The sequence below is a fragment of the Ostrinia furnacalis genome, unplaced genomic scaffold (genome assembly GCF_004193835.3).
Source record: "Ostrinia furnacalis isolate ACB-3 unplaced genomic scaffold, ASM419383v2 OfSCF0294, whole genome shotgun sequence".
In the NCBI taxonomy this organism is placed as follows: domain Eukaryota; kingdom Metazoa; phylum Arthropoda; class Insecta; order Lepidoptera; family Crambidae; genus Ostrinia; species Ostrinia furnacalis.
Window position 1 is genome coordinate 59,955 of NW_021130533.1, and position 18,978 is coordinate 78,932.

Here is an 18,978-nt window from a genome sequence, read left to right on the forward strand (position 1 = left end):
ATAGGCACAGGTACATATTATAAATAATAATTGATATTGTGTATTGTTTTGTTAGGAAAAATAATAAAAATTAGAGTTGCCGCGAATAGTGGTTATAGCGAATAGTCGAATACCGATTAATCGCCATTCACTTTGGCGAATAGTCGAATAACTCGACATTACTATTCGACATAAAAACATTAAAATTATTTCTAATTTCTTCTAAGGTTGTGATAAAAGAAAACAATAAAGTCAAAGAAATCTGTTTCATGTTATACATACCTACATAATCCCAACTAATCCCAACTTAATATTATAAATGCGAAAGTAACTCTGTCTGTCTGTCTGTCTGTCTGTCTTTTACGCTTTCCTGCTTAAACCTCGCAACCGATTTTGATGAAATTTGGCATAGAGATAGTTTGAGTCCCGGGAAAGAACATAGGATAGTTTTTATCCCGGTTTTTGAAACAGGGACGCGCGCGATAAAGTTTTTCTGTGACAGACAAAAATTCCACGTGGGCGAAGCCGCGGGCGGAAAGCTAGTATGTAGTAAATTTTGGACATGTTTTAAAGAATCATCTATTGAGCAACCTACTGAAGAGCACCCCAAGAATGCCACTGCTGAAGAAATCGCCCACTACATCGCATTAGCAAAGGCTAACAGAAAAATAAACCCATATGAATGGTGGACTTTGAGTACCAATAAGAATAGATTTCCTATATTAAGTAAGCTTGCTAAACGATACTTCATCACACCAGCAAGCTCTGTTTATTCAGAAAGAATATTTTCCGAGGCAGGTTTAATTTACGAGGAAAAACCAAAGCGACGTGCTGCCGAACGTGCAGAAAAAAAAATTTTTGGCACCACAATCTGCCTCTGTTAGATTTTAAATATTAATTAAAAAGCCTAACTTAATTTCATGAATATGATAGGCACAGGTACATATTACAAATAATAATTGATATTGTGTATTGTTTTATTAGGGAAAATAATAAAAATATTATTATTTTTAACTCATTAGTTTTTTTGTTCACGAAAAGTTTATTTTAGACGACTATTCGCCGAATGCCGAATAATACTAGCTACTATTCGGTATTCGACGAATATCAAAACAATGTCGAGTAATGCCGAATACCGAATAATAGCGAGTATTCGCGGCAACTGTAGTTTGGATGTGATAATGCTATTTGTTTTATAATAATTGTTGTCAAGGATCTAAAATGCACTCAAGAAGGAGCTGATAAGACAGAATCTCAGCGATTAGATTAATATCTGTAATACTAAAGGTTAAGGAGGAGGTAAAGATAAATCTCCATAATCTAATCAATCTGTATTTAATATAATAAACACAGGTAAGTAAAAGACATCATATTATTTTACCTACACCCCTAAGTATTATGGTATTACTCTAGTTAGGGACTCTAGTCCACCTCTAGGTGCAGTGTAAAATGTCCAAGGATGTTTTATGTAACATCTAAACTGCTTAATATCCTCAAGAGTAGGTGCACACCGCTGATTTTTAGTTGGCCGATAGTTGTGCCCGATTTTAATTTGTATGAAGAATCGGCCAAATTGAATCGGCGTAGTGTGCGCCGCCGCCGCACTCCCATACATGCCCATACTGATCAACTGCCCGACTAAACTATCGGCCGACGAAAAATTCTACTCTTAAGCAAAAAAGTCACAAAAGCTCGTGACTTTATTAAAATTTCAAATTGGACTCGGTAATTTATAAACAATTTTGCTTCCCCGTATTGCAATAACATGATCAGGGAAAGTAAATAAGCTGATAAGTCAATGATGTGATATTGACACATCTAGAAAGCCTATAAATTGTACCGGAGGTCAGTTATTGAAGTCGGTCGTTTCCCCATCCAGTTTCTGAGGCGAAAACAACAATTAAGTAAGTATTAATACCTATACTTACTTAGTAACAGTATACAACAACTCTTTTGGAATGGTATGGGAAATTAACATCTGCATATTAAATGTCGTTATTTCATTATTCTGGAAAAATATGTCCTCAAAAAATCTGTTTGATTTAAACCCTTATGTACCTACCATTAAAAATAAAGATTTATGAAAATGTAAATGTATCTTCACCCTTTGTCTAAAATTTAGATTTACGGTCCCAAAGTAAGAATATTTAATTTTAATTACTGAAAAAAACTGTTGTTGATAACATAAGTGTTGCAATTCTCTTTTTACTCAGGTACCTACCTATTTCAATAAATTCCAACACTATCGCTTTTATCGTTGCTAATATTTTCAATACACAGCAAGATGTTTTCAAAATATGAAGTTATACATATAAAAACTATGATTTTAAAACTACGCTAATGGTAGGTATTATTAATCTACAACTGTGCCCATTTCCTATACAATTTAACAGAATGATTGCTTATTCAAAATTTTACGTTACCGCTAGCCTTACAAAGTTACAAGTATCTACTTAAAACTTAATATAGTCAAGTATGTATGCTAGATAAACCATTTTTTGATTCCGTGTTACGATGCTGGGGAAATCCCAACCGTGGGCGAATGTCCAACTGTCCATAAATGATTTCAGTGTTGCCCAGGTGCTGACGTACGTGGCGGAGATCACCCAGCCGCACCTTCGAGGGGCCCTGACGGCCACCAGTACTATGTCCATCATTTTTGGAGTCTTCACGCAGTTCCTATTCGGCTCGCTCTTGTACTGGCGGACTATTGCGCTGATCAACATCATATTTACGGTAAGTCAGTCCTTCTTGCTCCCGATGGAAATACCAGTCATCATTATCATCATTTCAGCACAGGAAATCCACTATTGAACATGCCTCCCCAATGATTTCCATAATGACCGGTGGTAGCGGCCTGATTCAGCACCTTCCTGCTACCTTTTAGAGGTCGTCGGTCCAGATGCGCTTTCCGGTACGTGGCTTCCACCTTCCACTCCGGCCTTAACCCCCCTCCCCCCCTCCCCAAAAATATGTCGATTTCTTTGATGTTATGTGTCATACAAGTACCTAACACTATACATTTATATATCACGAACTTGGGAAAAAGTAACAATAATACGGTTCCTTGTTTCGTGATACTGATTATTCCAAATTCCCCAAGTAAAATTCATGGATTATTGTCAAATTGTGTCAATTAACTATTATCTATCCCATATAACATACAAATAAACCAAGATAAATAAAACAAATCGAATTAAAACCAAAATTACGGTGGTAGTACTTTGCTAGTTTATCTTAAAATTGGTCATATATGTGAACTTCAAACTCGTGTCATATAAATTCTAGTGAACAAAACATATACCGAATTTAGATCATGAGAAACTTAAATAAATGTATTATTTGTTTCATAACTTACATTTCAATTATCATAAATAATTATTTAAAAACCAAGCATCAAAATATTATTAATAATATCCTTGATTCGGTAGTATCACGAATCAGGGGACACCCGAAAAATAATATGTACGCTATTTCGTGAGTCAGTTAATCGCAATTTTAAAGGAGTTCTACGTTTTCATATAACTTTTTTCTAAGCCAAATCAATTGTCAAGGAACACATGAAACCACTATTACAAGTTTTATTATAAGTTGGTTTTTTAGATAGCTCAAATAATAGAGTTTTTGTAGTTGAAAATGAAGTTTTGTCTATTTGCAGGTGTTAGCAGTGGTGGCGCTTTGCTTCGTACCCGAGTCTCCGCACTGGTTGATATCAAAAAACCGGGTCGATGACGCCAGAAAGGTAACTATAAACTGGTAAAACAAGTTGTCTATTGTATGCTCAGATTGTATGATAATAAAATCTGAACAATCTTGAAAAAGGCATTGTACAAATATTGTATCTCAACACCTGAAAAAGATGCTGCCACAGGTTGTCGATTTCGTAATATTAGTGATTTACTAAACTGAAATCCTCGTTGCAGAGTTTGCAATGGTTACGTGGTTGGACTGAACCTTATGCAGTAGAAGAGGAGTTAAAAGATATCCAGGCCTTATATAAGAGGAAAAAAGGTACATTTAGCAGTATAACAAAATATTACAGCCCAATAATGAAAATGTAAATTAAAAAGGAATTTTAAATTCCAGCTGAAGGTGAAATCTTAGAAGAAACGTTATTAGAAAAAGCTTCGAACTACATGGAAAGAAGCTTTATAGTGCCATACATCTTGGTTTGCTACAGCTTTTTCGTTGGGCACTTCAGCGGCATGACTACATTGCAGGTTTTCCTATTAATCCATTTAAAAAAAACTGTTATTAAGGCATCTTCAGAGATATTCTAGATGTTTTATTTTTTAGACGTACGCGGTATCTATATTCCAAATGCTAGAAGCCCCGCTCGACAAATACTACGCCACGCTCATCCTGGGCGTGCTACAAATGGTAGGCGCTGGGGTGTGCGTGATCCTGGTCCACTACACGGGCAAGCGGCCCCTGACCTTCGTGTCCACGGCTGGAGCTGCTGTCTGCTGCTTCGTAGTAGCCGGCTACGACGGGTATATTAAAATGGTATGCACAAGTCATCATCATCCCAGATCGTCAGGTCATTTAGGCTGTTGCACCACCTAATTTTTACCGTAACTATAACGATAACTAGTGTTTTCAACCGACTTCAAAAAAAGGAGGAGGTTCTCAATTCGACCCGTATGTTTTTTTTTTTTTTTTTTTTTTTTTTTTTTTTTACGCGATAACTCCGNTTTTATTTGTATGAAGTTTCATAGATTTTTGCAACCCAGCCTAAGTCTCCTCTCCACTGTAGGAGCTCTCTCACTTACCCAGTATGTAGTTGTAGTTATAAACAAAGAATACTGACCGCCTCGAGTTGATACGGTTACGATCCCATTCCGGGTTGATAAGTGTTCTACGTCCTTTATTTACGTAACACGAAGGCCCAGAACAGACGGTGCAACTCAACTGCAACGTTTGAATCTTTCAAACTGGTCGCGTCATGACAATGTGTGGTCTCTCAATGGACGCTATGGCAGAAACTTAGATGTAACTCAAAAGTAACTAGCAGTTGCAGTTGCGTTTCACCATCTGTTCTGGGCCGAAGAGTTATGTTTTTCAAAAATACTTAATATGTGAATAAGTAATACTAGCGAAATATATTTTCAGTACGGTGTACCGTTCTCTCAACCAGCGCAAGATGGAATGTTTACAAATATTACTGACAATGAATTCACCAACAACGCTACGGTAAGTGCGCACGCGCCTTTTAAAGAAAGAAAATTATTTTCACTTCAATCTATCTATCTATTATATAAAAGAAAGTCGTGTTAGTTACTCCACTTATAACTCAAGAACGGCTGAACCGATTTAGCTGAAAATTGTCAGGGAGGTAGTTTAGAGCCAGGAGAAGGACATAGGATACTTTTTATCCCGTTCGAAATAAAAAAAAGTCTGCTTATTTATTGCCATTAAGGCGGAACAAAGTTCGCCGGGTCAGCTAGTCTTATTATATAAAAGAAAGTCGTGTTAGTTACTCCACTTATAACTCAAGAACGGCTGAACTGATTTAGCTGAAAATTGTCAGGGAGGTAGTTTAGAGCCAGGAGAAGGACATAGGATACTTTTTATCCCGTTATTTATTGCCATTAAGGCGGAACAAAGTTCGCCGGGTCAGCTAGTAATACAAAAAGACCGGCCAACCGCTACCAGCCGACCATTTTGCAAATCATTGGGGGAAGCCTATGTTCAGCAGTGACGTCTTATGGCTGAAATGATGATAAGTACAAGAAGATACATAAATCAATATATTAGTTTTTGGGTGAAACCCAAACAAGGTCTTCTCGGGTCTTTTGAAACAATGCTATGAAGTTAAGACTATGAAAACCAATCAAAAATCTTTACCTCAGATCAAATTTCTATGATCTGAGATCTTAACTAAACTTTTTTACAATACAATATTCCCTACTTCCTATGTACCTACCTATGTATATTAATTAACAAACCATGTACCTACCTAGGTACGTATTACTTACGCAAGTTGGTGTGTAATCTATTTCAATATTCTAATACAGTAATTTAATCATTTCAGTACCAAAATACATCTGAGGTTGTACAATCAATAAACTCTATTAATGTGAATATTAGAATGGTAAGTAAACATTGTGGTTTTAACAAGGTAGTGGTCAGTATCATTAAATATTTCATAAAAACGGGTTTTCTACTATACCTGCCTACAGCCTACATAATACTGAAAATGGTCAGGAAGTCTGCTGAAATAACAGGTGGCATGATGTCATGTATGAAATAAACTTGCTAAAATGTTTACGTCTTTGGAAAACCAATACTTTTGAGACTGGAGTGTGATTGTCGGTATCTTAAAATTGTAGATGAATAAACTAAATAAACTTTTTTTTTTCAGGAGAATCCATATTCATGGATACCTATGATGTCTCTGATGCTGTTAGCCCTAATAACTCATACAGGCATTAGACTTCTCCCGTGGATTTTGATTGGCGAGGTAAGTCGTCGTCAACGTCATCGTCGTCGTCGTCGTCGTTTCAGCCAAATGACGTCCACTTCTGGACATTATTTATTGCCATTAAGGCGGAACAAAGTTCGCCGGGTCAGCTAGTAATACAAAAAGACCGGCCAACCGCTACCAGCCGACCATTTTGCAAATCATTGGGGGAAGCCTATGTTCAGCAGTGACGTCTTATGGCTGAAATGATGATAAGTACAAGAAGATACATAAATCAATATATTAGTTTTTGGGTGAAACCCAAACAAGGTCTTCTCGGGTCTTTTGAAACAATGCTATGAAGTTAAGACTATGAAAACCAATCAAAAATCTTTACCTCAGATCAAATTTCTATGATCTGAGATCTTAACTAAACTTTTTTACAATACAATATTCCCTACTTCCTATGTACCTACCTATGTATATTAATTAACAAACCATGTACCTACCTAGGTACGTATTACTTACGCAAGTTGGTGTGTAATCTATTTCAATATTCTAATACAGTAATTTAATCATTTCAGTACCAAAATACATCTGAGGTTGTACAATCAATAAACTCTATTAATGTGAATATTAGAATGGTAAGTAAACATTGTGGTTTTAACAAGGTAGTGGTCAGTATCATTAAATATTTCATAAAAACGGGTTTTCTACTATACCTGCCTACAGCCTACATAATACTGAAAATGGTCAGGAAGTCTGCTGAAATAACAGGTGGCATGATGTCATGTATGAAATAAACTTGCTAAAATGTTTACGTCTTTGGAAAACCAATACTTTTGAGACTGGAGTGTGATTGTCGGTATCTTAAAATTGTAGATGAATAAACTAAATAAACTTTTTTTTTTCAGGAGAATCCATATTCATGGATACCTATGATGTCTCTGATGCTGTTAGCCCTAATAACTCATACAGGCATTAGACTTCTCCCGTGGATTTTGATTGGCGAGGTAAGTCGTCGTCAACGTCATCGTCGTCGTCGTCGTCGTTTCAGCCAAATGACGTCCACTTCTGGACAAAGGCCGCCTCCAAGGTTTTCCACAATGCACGGTCCTGCGCTGCCCGCATCCAGGCTCTTCCCGCGACCTTTACGAGATCGTCGATCCACCTAGTAGGAGGCCTGCCCACGCTACGTCTTCCAGCCCGTGGTCGCCACTCGAGAACTTTTCTGCCCCAACGGCCATCGTCTCTACGAGCTATGTGCCCCGCCCACTGCCACTTGGTTTTAGCAATTCTGCGAGCTATGTCGGTCACTTTGGTTCTCCTGCGGATCTCCTCATTTCTGATTCGATCACGCGATCTGATTGGCGAGGTAAGTATTTAAACTTAAATATTATTTACAGTAAGTTACTTAGAATAGAAAAAACAATTTAGCACACAAGACTTTGAGTGTCATGTGCCAAAAAGGCCCTTAGCGTGACAACCAATTTTTAGTCGGCCGATAGTTGGGCCCGATTCTAATTTGTATGAAAAATCAATAGGTGTAATGTGCGTACTTCCATACCTACATGCCAAAACTGATTAACTGCCCGACTAAACTATCGGCCAACAAAAATTTTGCAGTCTGCGCCTAGGCACGCACGACACTGGTTTTCAGCAAGGATGGGGATATTATATCCCTTTCGGACCGCTCCAATACAATTGTGCGGGTTACAAAATCGAGATTATCTCATTAGTTTTATATCGGAAGTGGATGGGCTGAGTATCGTACGATTGTGCGGGATGCGTTCTTTCACCTCCCGTGCAAATTTTGTCCGAAGCGCAGTTGGTGAGCAGGTTACAACCTGTACAGTTCATGACTGATTGCGCTCCCCGACTTGGCGAAAGAAAGTACCTACTATGAATTTATTTTGTAATTGTAGTAATATACAAGTTAATGATTAGACAAATAGTTAAAAATATCATCTTTTTGTGATAACAGTGAATACTTGTAAGCAAAGGCTTTGGCGTAACAGCTTAACGAACTTTACTGACACAATTGTATCGACGTGGGCCCTACAATACCTTATGCGTATTTTAAGTTTCTCATAATTATTAATTTTGCATGGTTTCCACACCATGTTTCCGATTTTAAACGACGCTACTATCGCAGAGATGCTCAATGCATCTGGGGATGAGAGCGATGGCAACGACAAAAGCTAGTTTCGACTACTTCAGATGAACTACTCCTCTTCTTCTGATGAAGGATCAGACATTAATGACGATACATACCTCTGAGTATGCAAGCGGCATAGCAGACGAAGCCCTTCAATTGTCAACATCTTCCAGGAGATGCTGTTCATGATCCAGGAGATATTAAAACTCCATAGGAATTATTTCGAGCGCTATGTTTACTGTTGAGCTCATGGAACAGATGGTTTTGCCCACAAATCAATATTAAATGGCAAATACTGGTATAAAAATTAAACCTGTTTATTCCTTACTGGTTATAAATACGTTTTTCGGAATACATGCCATTGATAAAATTTCAAAAACCCTTACAATTTTGACCCTCACAATTGTATGTAGGAAGTGAAGGGCCCAGATTGATACAATTGTTGGTATATGAATTTTCCAAGATAGCGGCGGAAAATCTGGAAAATTATTGCAGATTCGTAATCTGCGGCCCTAAATTACCTAAAATTCATGTCCAAAATTACAAATTTCTTTCTAGTTTAAGCGCGGGTCCAAAAGGGATATTACCTATAATAGTTATTGTGATGATCAGAGTGGATGATTTATACATTGTAAATTATATAGTACTTACCTATTTTATTCTCATTTTCAGGTTTTCAGTGCGAAAACTAGAGCAGGCAGCGCAGGGCTCGCCAGTGCGGTGGGCTACATATTTGGGTTCCTAACCAACAAAATGTACATCAGCATGGTTGACAGTCTTTCTATATGGGGAACCTACGGCTTTTACAGTATAGTATGGTCAGTGGTCAATGGCACTTATGCTACACATTAATATGGCTAGGTTGCACCATCTTAAGTTGCTTAACAAACGTCAAAAGTCAAACTCAATACATAAACACTGGTTATGCTATATAGATAAGTAGTTACAGTTAAAGTTACTCTTAGTTAGGTGGTGCGACTTGAAGCTTAGTCTTTAAAGCTTGAGCAAATATTTTTTTTTATTTCAGTTTGACCAGCTGCGTAATTTTCTACTTTATCCTACCTGAAACTGAAGGCAAGAAACTAATCGACATTGAGAATCATTTCGCGGGCCGAAAGAAGCTAAATAACAAAGTTTACAAGTCTAAGGTCAGTTCTCTTTAACTTAGAAACTGCATTTCCCAAATTCTTAACACATTTTTATTAATAGTGTAAAAGTCTCAATTATATTTTTACACATCATCTAGATTTTAGTTGATCGTTCTACTTTGTTTTTCAGAAGAGACCGAAAACCGACATATCAAGAATGTATGAAATCAAGGGAAGCACTAACCCATCGTTTGAAGGGGACAATTCTAACTTATAACGTCATTGTAGCAGGATGCTTGTTGTATGAGATGAACAGGATCATTCTGTGAAGTATCAAAGCCTCCTATCGCTTGATGTTTTATACTTTAATCCTAATACAATTAAATAAAACACAAATTCATGTTTCCTTTATCTCAGGGGGTATTGATACATCAATTAAAAATAAGTAAAAAATATACATATAAGTAAGTATTTGAAACATTTTTTTTTATAGAAATCGACGATTCTGTATAATTTTTGTATAAAAATAAAAATATTATTCTTTGTAACTGTGATTTGTGACACAAAAACACATGTTTAAATAGACTGAAGTTCTTAAACAACATAATAATATGATATATAAATACCTACTTAAGTATTATTTAATACCCTCAAAAATCCNTTGCAGATTCGTAATCTGCGGCCCTAAATTACCTAAAATTCATGTCCAAAATTACAAATTTCTTTCTAGTTTAAGCGCGGGTCCAAAAGGGATATTACCTATAATAGTTATTGTGATGATCAGAGTGGATGATTTATACATTGTAAATTATATAGTACTTACCTATTTTATTCTCATTTTCAGGTTTTCAGTGCGAAAACTAGAGCAGGCAGCGCAGGGCTCGCCAGTGCGGTGGGCTACATATTTGGGTTCCTAACCAACAAAATGTACATCAGCATGGTTGACAGTCTTTCTATATGGGGAACCTACGGCTTTTACAGTATAGTATGGTCAGTGGTCAATGGCACTTATGCTACACATTAATATGGCTAGGTTGCACCATCTTAAGTTGCTTAACAAACGTCAAAAGTCAAACTCAATACATAAACACTGGTTATGCTATATAGATAAGTAGTTACAGTTAAAGTTACTCTTAGTTAGGTGGTGCGACTTGAAGCTTAGTCTTTAAAGCTTGAGCAAATATTTTTTTTTATTTCAGTTTGACCAGCTGCGTAATTTTCTACTTTATCCTACCTGAAACTGAAGGCAAGAAACTAATCGACATTGAGAATCATTTCGCGGGCCGAAAGAAGCTAAATAACAAAGTTTACAAGTCTAAGGTCAGTTCTCTTTAACTTAGAAACTGCATTTCCCAAATTCTTAACACATTTTTATTAATAGTGTAAAAGTCTCAATTATATTTTTACACATCATCTAGATTTTAGTTGATCGTTCTACTTTGTTTTTCAGAAGAGACCGAAAACCGACATATCAAGAATGTATGAAATCAAGGGAAGCACTAACCCATCGTTTGAAGGGGACAATTCTAACTTATAACGTCATTGTAGCAGGATGCTTGTTGTATGAGATGAACAGGATCATTCTGTGAAGTATCAAAGCCTCCTATCGCTTGATGTTTTATACTTTAATCCTAATACAATTAAATAAAACACAAATTCATGTTTCCTTTATCTCAGGGGGTATTGATACATCAATTAAAAATAAGTAAAAAATATACATATAAGTAAGTATTTGAAACATTTTTTTTTATAGAAATCGACGATTCTGTATAATTTTTGTATAAAAATAAAAATATTATTCTTTGTAACTGTGATTTGTGACACAAAAACACATGTTTAAATAGACTGAAGTTCTTAAACAACATAATAATATGATATATAAATACCTACTTAAGTATTATTTAATACCCTCAAAAATCCAACACCTTTGATTGTAAGTAAATCTTGAACTTGGAATTAACGTGCGAGTAAACGCCATTTTACCACCTTAGTACCTAATTAACTTATTATAACTCGCCGTAACAAAGATAACAAAATTCTACAAATCCTCATCATAAGCTTCATCATTTCATCACCCGGGTGGTAAGCGACCTTAATTCTACAAAATTTGTAACAAAATTTAATGTTCCTACTTATTAATATTCCCTTTCATTGAATTGCGAAAAAAATCCTTAATAATTCTATTATTTTACCTACCGACTTGGCAAGTGGCGAAGCCCCTAAGATGTGAGCTTGGGTTGTAATTTATTAAGGCTTGGTATTTCGTCTAAAGTAGGTATTTCGCGCTGTCAAAATCTGCGCGCGCAATTCTTCGCCGAAAACAGCGCGTCAAAGAGCTCCCGCCACAATTTCCAGCTACACAGTATAGAAATAGGCAGTTGGTTAGGTTAGGTTGACTTCCTTCCCTTCAAGCGTCACACTCACAACACTTTCTAATACAAATCATATCCAAGTGATACAAATTAAAACACCTTTCAGACTTTTTGGGAATATATTCTAGAATCGAATAAATATAAAATATAACTGCAGAAGTAAACACGGTTCAAAGTGGCCGTGGCGTCGCCCGACCTTCTGGAAGTTCTGCTTCCATCCGTTAATAGCCCTAGAAAATATCCTCAACTATGCCCAAAAAAATCTTAGCCTTTTATTTTACTGTTTAGTACCTCAAAAATGAAAAATGAAAACCTCATTTTCGCCATTTTCTCTGTTACCCGGCCTTAAATTATAAAAGTAACCGATCATATCATTCGCAATCCGCAGCGGGGCTTCAATTTGTTTTCGTATTTTAGATCTTTTTGCTTGGTGAGATAAGGTTTTATTCCACCAAAAACTTTTTAGTAATGCCGGTTTCTGCACAGAATAATAGTACCGTTTCTGCTTATAAAGGTAACTAAGTACCTAAGTATCCCTCTTTCCATAAAATATTTGTAGAAAATAAATTTAAAAAGTAGATAATCTGTGTTTTATAAAAGCAACAATAGTCGACTGGCATGAACATTAAGTAACTGGCTGACTCGTGTTCCGAAGGACGCGGGTTCGAACCCCGCTGCTGGACTAAGGTATGTTTAAGGTGGTATACTGGTATGCGTATGTAGTGAACCACTAGCTAATTATGATAAATAATAATAATAATATGAAATTTATAACAATATGTACCAATAAATACGTAAACTAAATCGCATTTAGCGTAATAACCTGTGTCTGTATTTATTCTGTGGTACCTACTGCGGCTGTGTGCATAATTTAATTTTCTACGTGGTGTCACCGCTCTGTAATTTGCCCAAAAGGTACCTACTATGATTTTAATTTACTCAACTCATGCGTAGGTACCTAATGTTATTCTGTCGACAACTTAGGCTGAGTTGCCCCATCTTACTTTAACTTTGACAAACGTCAAAAATCTGTCAAACTTCATACAAAAAACACCGGTTAATGTGATTGTTACGATTAAAATAAGGTGGTGCAATTCAACCTTATACAGGGTGGCCCAGAAAGAAATTCACTTTTGAAAATTCAAGGAAAAAAATCTGTGTAATTTTGTAGAACTTTATTCATTACAATTCAAAGAAAATTAAATGAAATTTATTTAAAAATTTACCTTTATTAAATTACATCGTCCAGGAGATTTCCTTGACGCTTACAACATTCGATCAACATAGTTACATCAAAATCTTGAAATGCGTTCGTTAGAATTCCCTCGAAACCTATTTTCCATTTTTTGCCGAATCTTCAGCTTCAGTTGCTGCATGGTTGTTGGATTATAAAAGTATGACTCTATTCTTAAGGTAACACCACAAAAAGGAGTTTTCTGGAGTGAGATCAGGGCTTCCTGGCGGCCAGGAGATGTCACCCATACCTAAAATTTTTTTTTTGTGGGAACATGTCTCTTACCGTCTAAATGCTCTCATTTGAAGTGTGACACGTAGCCCAATCTTAATGAAACCAAGTGCTCCTGTCATAGCCTCGCGAATCTTGCCACTTTGAAATCAAAAAGCTTTTCAGTATGCCAGTATAGCGCTCTCAAAAATTTATCATCCTTTCGATTCAACAAACCAATTAAGCAGGGGTGAAATTTAGTTGCCACTAAGAAGCCCTAATCTCATTCCAGCAGACTTCTTTTTGTGAGGTTACATTATGAGCAGAGTATACTCTAAAAATCCAAAAACTCTGCAGCATTCATCCATCCTGAATCCATTTCAAGGTAACTCTTACGAAAGTTTTCCATAATTTTTATGTATGTTGACTGAATGTTGTAAACGTCAAGGGAATCACATGTACGATGAAATTTAAAAAAGAAAGTAAATTTAAAAATAAATTGCATGAAATTTCCTTTAAATTACAATGGTTAAAGTTTTACAAAAATTTACAGTTTTCGTTTCCTTACATTTTCAAAAGTGAACTTTCTTCTCGGCCACCCTGTAGTTCGTATGTAGTACCTATATTACTTCGACCATCTTACTACGCTAATTTTTAAAGAAGAAAGATATGATTTGATTAGGTATTATACAGTGTGTCCGGGCATGTAGTGATCAAACTTTAAGGGCGTAATCTATGGACAATTTTATCGGTAAAAATACTTTAAAGGACAATGGGCAAAATGGTACCCGGCTCCAATAGATATGTGTCTAGTATCGTTTGAAAGGTCTTACCAAGACGAACAACTTTTACTATAGCCACCAGCCTCAAATCTGGTTGTGTTCGAAGATAAACATACTTTTTTGCAGAATGGTACCCGGCTCCAATAGTTATGTTTGTAGGGTCATTTGAAAGATCTTACCAAGACGAACAATATTTACTATGGCCACCAGCCTCAGATCTGGTTGTGTTTAAAGATAAACATACTCTTTGTGTAACCTAAGGATCATACGTGTCCATCGTATGGTACTTAGGTTATGCGAGGCATGAAGTGTTTTCTGCTCCAGCATCTCTCCTTAACTCTATAATTATTGGTATGGATAATTGTGAAATAAATATTTTTATTTGAAGAACTACTACCCCCTTATTAATAAAAAGTTACACCTAGGATGAACCTTGGATTAAAATGACATTTTCATACCAAATGACAATTTAAGCCAGAGATCAACTAGGGTGTAACTTTTATTAATAAAAGGGTTAGAGTTTTATTACTCCTTAAGGGTTATATTATGGGTTGCTAAAGCGAATAAACCCACAAGACCCAATAAGTCCACACACAAGATGGACCGACGACCTCATAAAGGTAGCGGGAAGGCGCTGGATACAGGCCGCCACCAATCGGCCATTGTGGAAATCATTGGGGGAGGCCTATGTTCAACTGGACGTCCTATGGCTAAAATGATCATGATGATGATGATGAAAGCGAATAAAGGGCTAATAGCTTGGGTAATTCATCGTAGTTATAATCCTTTTCCTTTCAATGTTTCTTTAAGTTATATTAATAGATTCTAGTCATTATTTAGTACATATTCGTATACATGGATGATTGTGTTATACTTTCATTTATACTTAGTGGAATTACTGCTTTCAAAACGTGAATTAGAACTGGCCCCATAGTAGATATTTTTCTACATATAAAGGCCTTTTGAAATATATATTGGTTATGGCTATTGGAGCGGGTACCACTTTCCATACATTTGTGCCCATCATCCTTTGGGGCTTGACCCATTTCTCGCATAATTTTACAAGGATGTAAGAGGTGAAAACTTAAGATTTAAGTTTTTAATTTTAAGTTTTCACCTCTTCCTTCAAAAACAAGTGATAGCGTGGGTAGTTTAACATTAATAAGCAAAAATGTTATATCATGCGATAGCCAATAAAATTGTCTATTAGTAGAAGTAGAAAACAGATACAAACTTGTGTCTGTTTTCTACTTCCACTAGTAGATAATTTTATTGGCTATCGCATGATCTAAAATATTTGCTTATTAATGTTAAGTTACCCACACTATCACTTGTTTTTGAAGGAAGAGGTGAAAACTTTAAATTAAAAACTTAAATCCTTGTAAATATGCGAGAAATGGGTCAAGCCCCAATAAAGTATTTTTACCGATAAAATTGTCCATAGATTACGCCCTTAAAGTTTGATCACTACATGCCCGGACACGCTGTATTTTGCTTAATATTTGAGGGTTAGGTATGTGAGATTCTTTCTGCCAGAAGGGCTGGGCCTACCCCGGCCTGCCTACTCACTAAAAACCTGACGTTGCCCTCGGTAAGCCATAATATGAGTCGGAAACATGGGACATCACTATCGGCGTTTAGTAATCTTGTTTAGTCTATCTTTTTACTTCATTTTTACGCAGTCGGATTTTTAGGTTTTTTTAATACTTAATATCTTTAATTTGAGTCTTTTAGTGAAATTACATTTTTTTTTGCAAGGCATAAGAAACCCTTTAGTATTTTAATACCTCTACTCCACCACACTGATAGGACTAGAGAAAAAAAAATGTCTAAATGTCTAAAAAAATGTTGGCGCATTTAGGCTACAGAGCGTGCCAAAGAAATATACATACCTACATACTTGAAAAACATAACCTTCCTTCTGGCGCAGTTGGGTAAAAATATAAGGGATACAAGTGCTAAAATCTACTGAATATTTTTATGTGTCAATTAGGTAATTACAATTGCAAAAGTTAAATTTGCAGGTAGGTATTCCTCATTTTTAACCGCAACGGGTAAATGGTAAGGTAAACGGCTACTAGTTCGTGATAGCAGGCCTGGCTCACTCCGCGCGGTACATTACATCCGATAATTACCTACAGCGAAGCGCCCCGCCGGCGGGTATTATATCAGTCGAGTGTCACGCGCGCGCCCGTCAGGACGCTGGCGTGAGTTGTATTGTAGGTAGTACCTAATTCTATGATCGAAGTATTATTTAAAAATGGACAAAGAGAAAGAAATATTATTGAGCGGCGTTCGGGTGTTTAAATTCGAAAAGAAATCTGCCGGATTTATCTTTTTTTTCGCTTCCCAAAGATGCTGAAAGTTATGTTGGCCATGTAGGTAATCAATAATTCTTAGGATAGTATAGGAACCTAACCTACCATGACTAACTGCTAAGAATGCGTTCGTTCGTTTCAGCCAAAAATGACGTACATGGCTGGACAAAGGCCTCTCCCAAGGTTTTCCATAATGAATGCGTACTTACCTACATACGTACCTCATTACAAATAAGTAGATTAATTATTTTTTTACTAGACACTACTAGACAGCAACCCTAACAGCGTAAGAAGAGTTCAGAGGCACGCGATAGAAAGAGACAAAACTTGTAGGTGAATAAAATTGTAGGTACGTAGTGCTGTGCGAGCTGAATTCCACTGTATCGCGTCGTAGCAAGACTCGCATTTATTTAAATCGTCTTGCGGAGTAATCCTTCTGTACCTGTACTATACTTATTCTGTGGTGATAGTACGTAAGTTCGTAAGTTTTTTTTCTAGCTCAATATATAATAATAAGCAAATGGAATATTATTTATAAAAAATTCTTCATTACTACAAAAAGTCTATTATTTAAGCTATCAAAAAAACCAAGTACCAACATTGTGGCGCCAAAAATGAGAGTAATACGAATCTTCAAACTCTCAGAGAGCCAAAAACAGCCGTGCGGCGTGCAAAGGTTGCTCTCACCCTAAGGTTAGCGCTCCAACTTCTTAAGCTTATAGAAAGGCGAAGGAACGCCCATTTGAATAAAACTTGTAATAGTGGTTTCATGTGTTCCTTGACAATTGATTTGGCTTAGAAAAAAGTTATAAGAAAACGTAGAATTCCTTTAAAATTGCGATTAATTGACTCACGAAATAGCGTACATATTATTTTTCGGGTGTCCCCTATTTCGTGACACTACCGAATCAAGGATATTATGGATAACATTTTGGTGCTTGGTTTTTAAATAATTACACTGGTCAACAAAATTTTAACTTTATCGTGCCACAATCTGGTTGTGTTCGAAGATAAACATACTTTTTTGCAGAATGGTACCCGGCTCCAATAGTTATGTTTGTAGGGTCATTTGAAAGATCTTACCAAGACGAACAATATTTACTATGGCCACCAGCCTCAGATCTGGTTGTGTTTAAAGATAAACATACTCTTTGTGTAACCTAACTAAGGATCATACGTGTCCATCGTATGGTACTTAGGTTATGCGAGGCATGAAGTGTTTTCTGCTCCAGCATCTCTCCTTAACTCTATAATTATTGGTATGGATAATTGTGAAATAAATATTTTTATTTGAAGAACTACTACCCCCTTATTAATAAAAAGTTACACCTAGGATGAACCTTGGATTAAAATGACATTTTCATACCAAATGACAATTTAAGCCAGAGATCAACTAGGGTGTAACTTTTATTAATAAAAGGGTTAGAGTTTTATTACTCCTTAAGGGTTATATTATGGGTTGCTAAAGCGAATAAACCCACAAGACCCAATAAGTCCACACACAAGATGGACCGACGACCTCATAAAGGTAGCGGGAAGGCGCTGGATACAGGCCGCCACCAATCGGCCATTGTGGAAATCATTGGGGGAGGCCTATGTTCAACTGGACGTCCTATGGCTAAAATGATCATGATGATGATGATGAAAGCGAATAAAGGGCTAATAGCTTGGGTAATTCATCGTAGTTATAATCCTTTTCCTTTCAATGTTTCTTTAAGTTATATTAATAGATTCTAGTCATTATTTAGTACATATTCGTATACATGGATGATTGTGTTATACTTTCATTGTACAGTCACGGAATGAAAAGGTTCGTCAGTTTTCAAATTGATTCCTTCAACGAATCGCGAGCACATATTACCTTTTGAAACTATGTTACAGAATAATCTCGAGTTAGAGAAAATAATCTTTAACTGTTCGTCATTAAAGTTCAAAATTATTCAGATCAAAGTTGTTTGACGATTTATCTTGTCAATAAGATTATTATGATTGATAAACTAAAACCTTCTTTTGGTTCAACCTGCCATTATTATTTCTATTAAATAAAAAAACCTATTGTCAATTGGTCAATGTCATCATTGCATTGCACTGCCCCCCTAGACAAAACGCACTTTTTGATCGAATCGAAAATCGAATCCGTCAAAACTCCATACAAAAAAGGGGCTTTTCGACCACTTTTCGACTGGTTTGCGATTATAATTTGCACTTTGTCTAGACCCACTGATGGGATAGAAAAATAAACAAGCAAAACCTTATTCGTTAGCAAACGTCATATTAGTTATTTAAATGTTAGCAGCACTGTTTCTTGCACTGTTATGTTGGCAGGTTTGACTCTTACAGTACCTAGTGCAAGCGAAAACCGACACTAAGGTGACGAACCTTTTCATTCCGCGACTGTACATCACTGATTAAAATAACGTTCTGCTGTCATTAT

At 36.2% G+C, this 18,978-nt stretch overlaps 1 protein-coding gene across 2 annotated transcripts in view; it reads left to right on the forward strand.

Moving 5' to 3' along the window:
* The window catches only part of LOC114358697 (facilitated trehalose transporter Tret1-like), a 30,088-nt gene extending 19,845 nt beyond the window's left edge, over window positions 1-10,243 (forward strand). For both annotated transcript variants that reach the window (XM_028312728.1, XM_028312736.1), the window contains 11 exons: window positions 2,560-2,715; window positions 3,638-3,721; window positions 3,903-3,990; window positions 4,066-4,199; window positions 4,276-4,485; window positions 5,092-5,172; window positions 6,014-6,073; window positions 6,344-6,442; window positions 9,213-9,358; window positions 9,568-9,688; window positions 9,819-10,243. In XM_028312728.1, the coding sequence (XP_028168529.1) occupies window positions 2,560-2,715; window positions 3,638-3,721; window positions 3,903-3,990; window positions 4,066-4,199; window positions 4,276-4,485; window positions 5,092-5,172; window positions 6,014-6,073; window positions 6,344-6,442; window positions 9,213-9,358; window positions 9,568-9,688; window positions 9,819-9,905 (1,266 nt within the window). In that variant the 3' untranslated portion in view covers window positions 9,906-10,243. The remainder of the gene's footprint in view (window positions 1-2,559; window positions 2,716-3,637; window positions 3,722-3,902; window positions 3,991-4,065; window positions 4,200-4,275; window positions 4,486-5,091; window positions 5,173-6,013; window positions 6,074-6,343; window positions 6,443-9,212; window positions 9,359-9,567; window positions 9,689-9,818) is intronic.
* The last annotated feature ends 8,735 nt before the right edge of the window (window positions 10,244-18,978 follow it).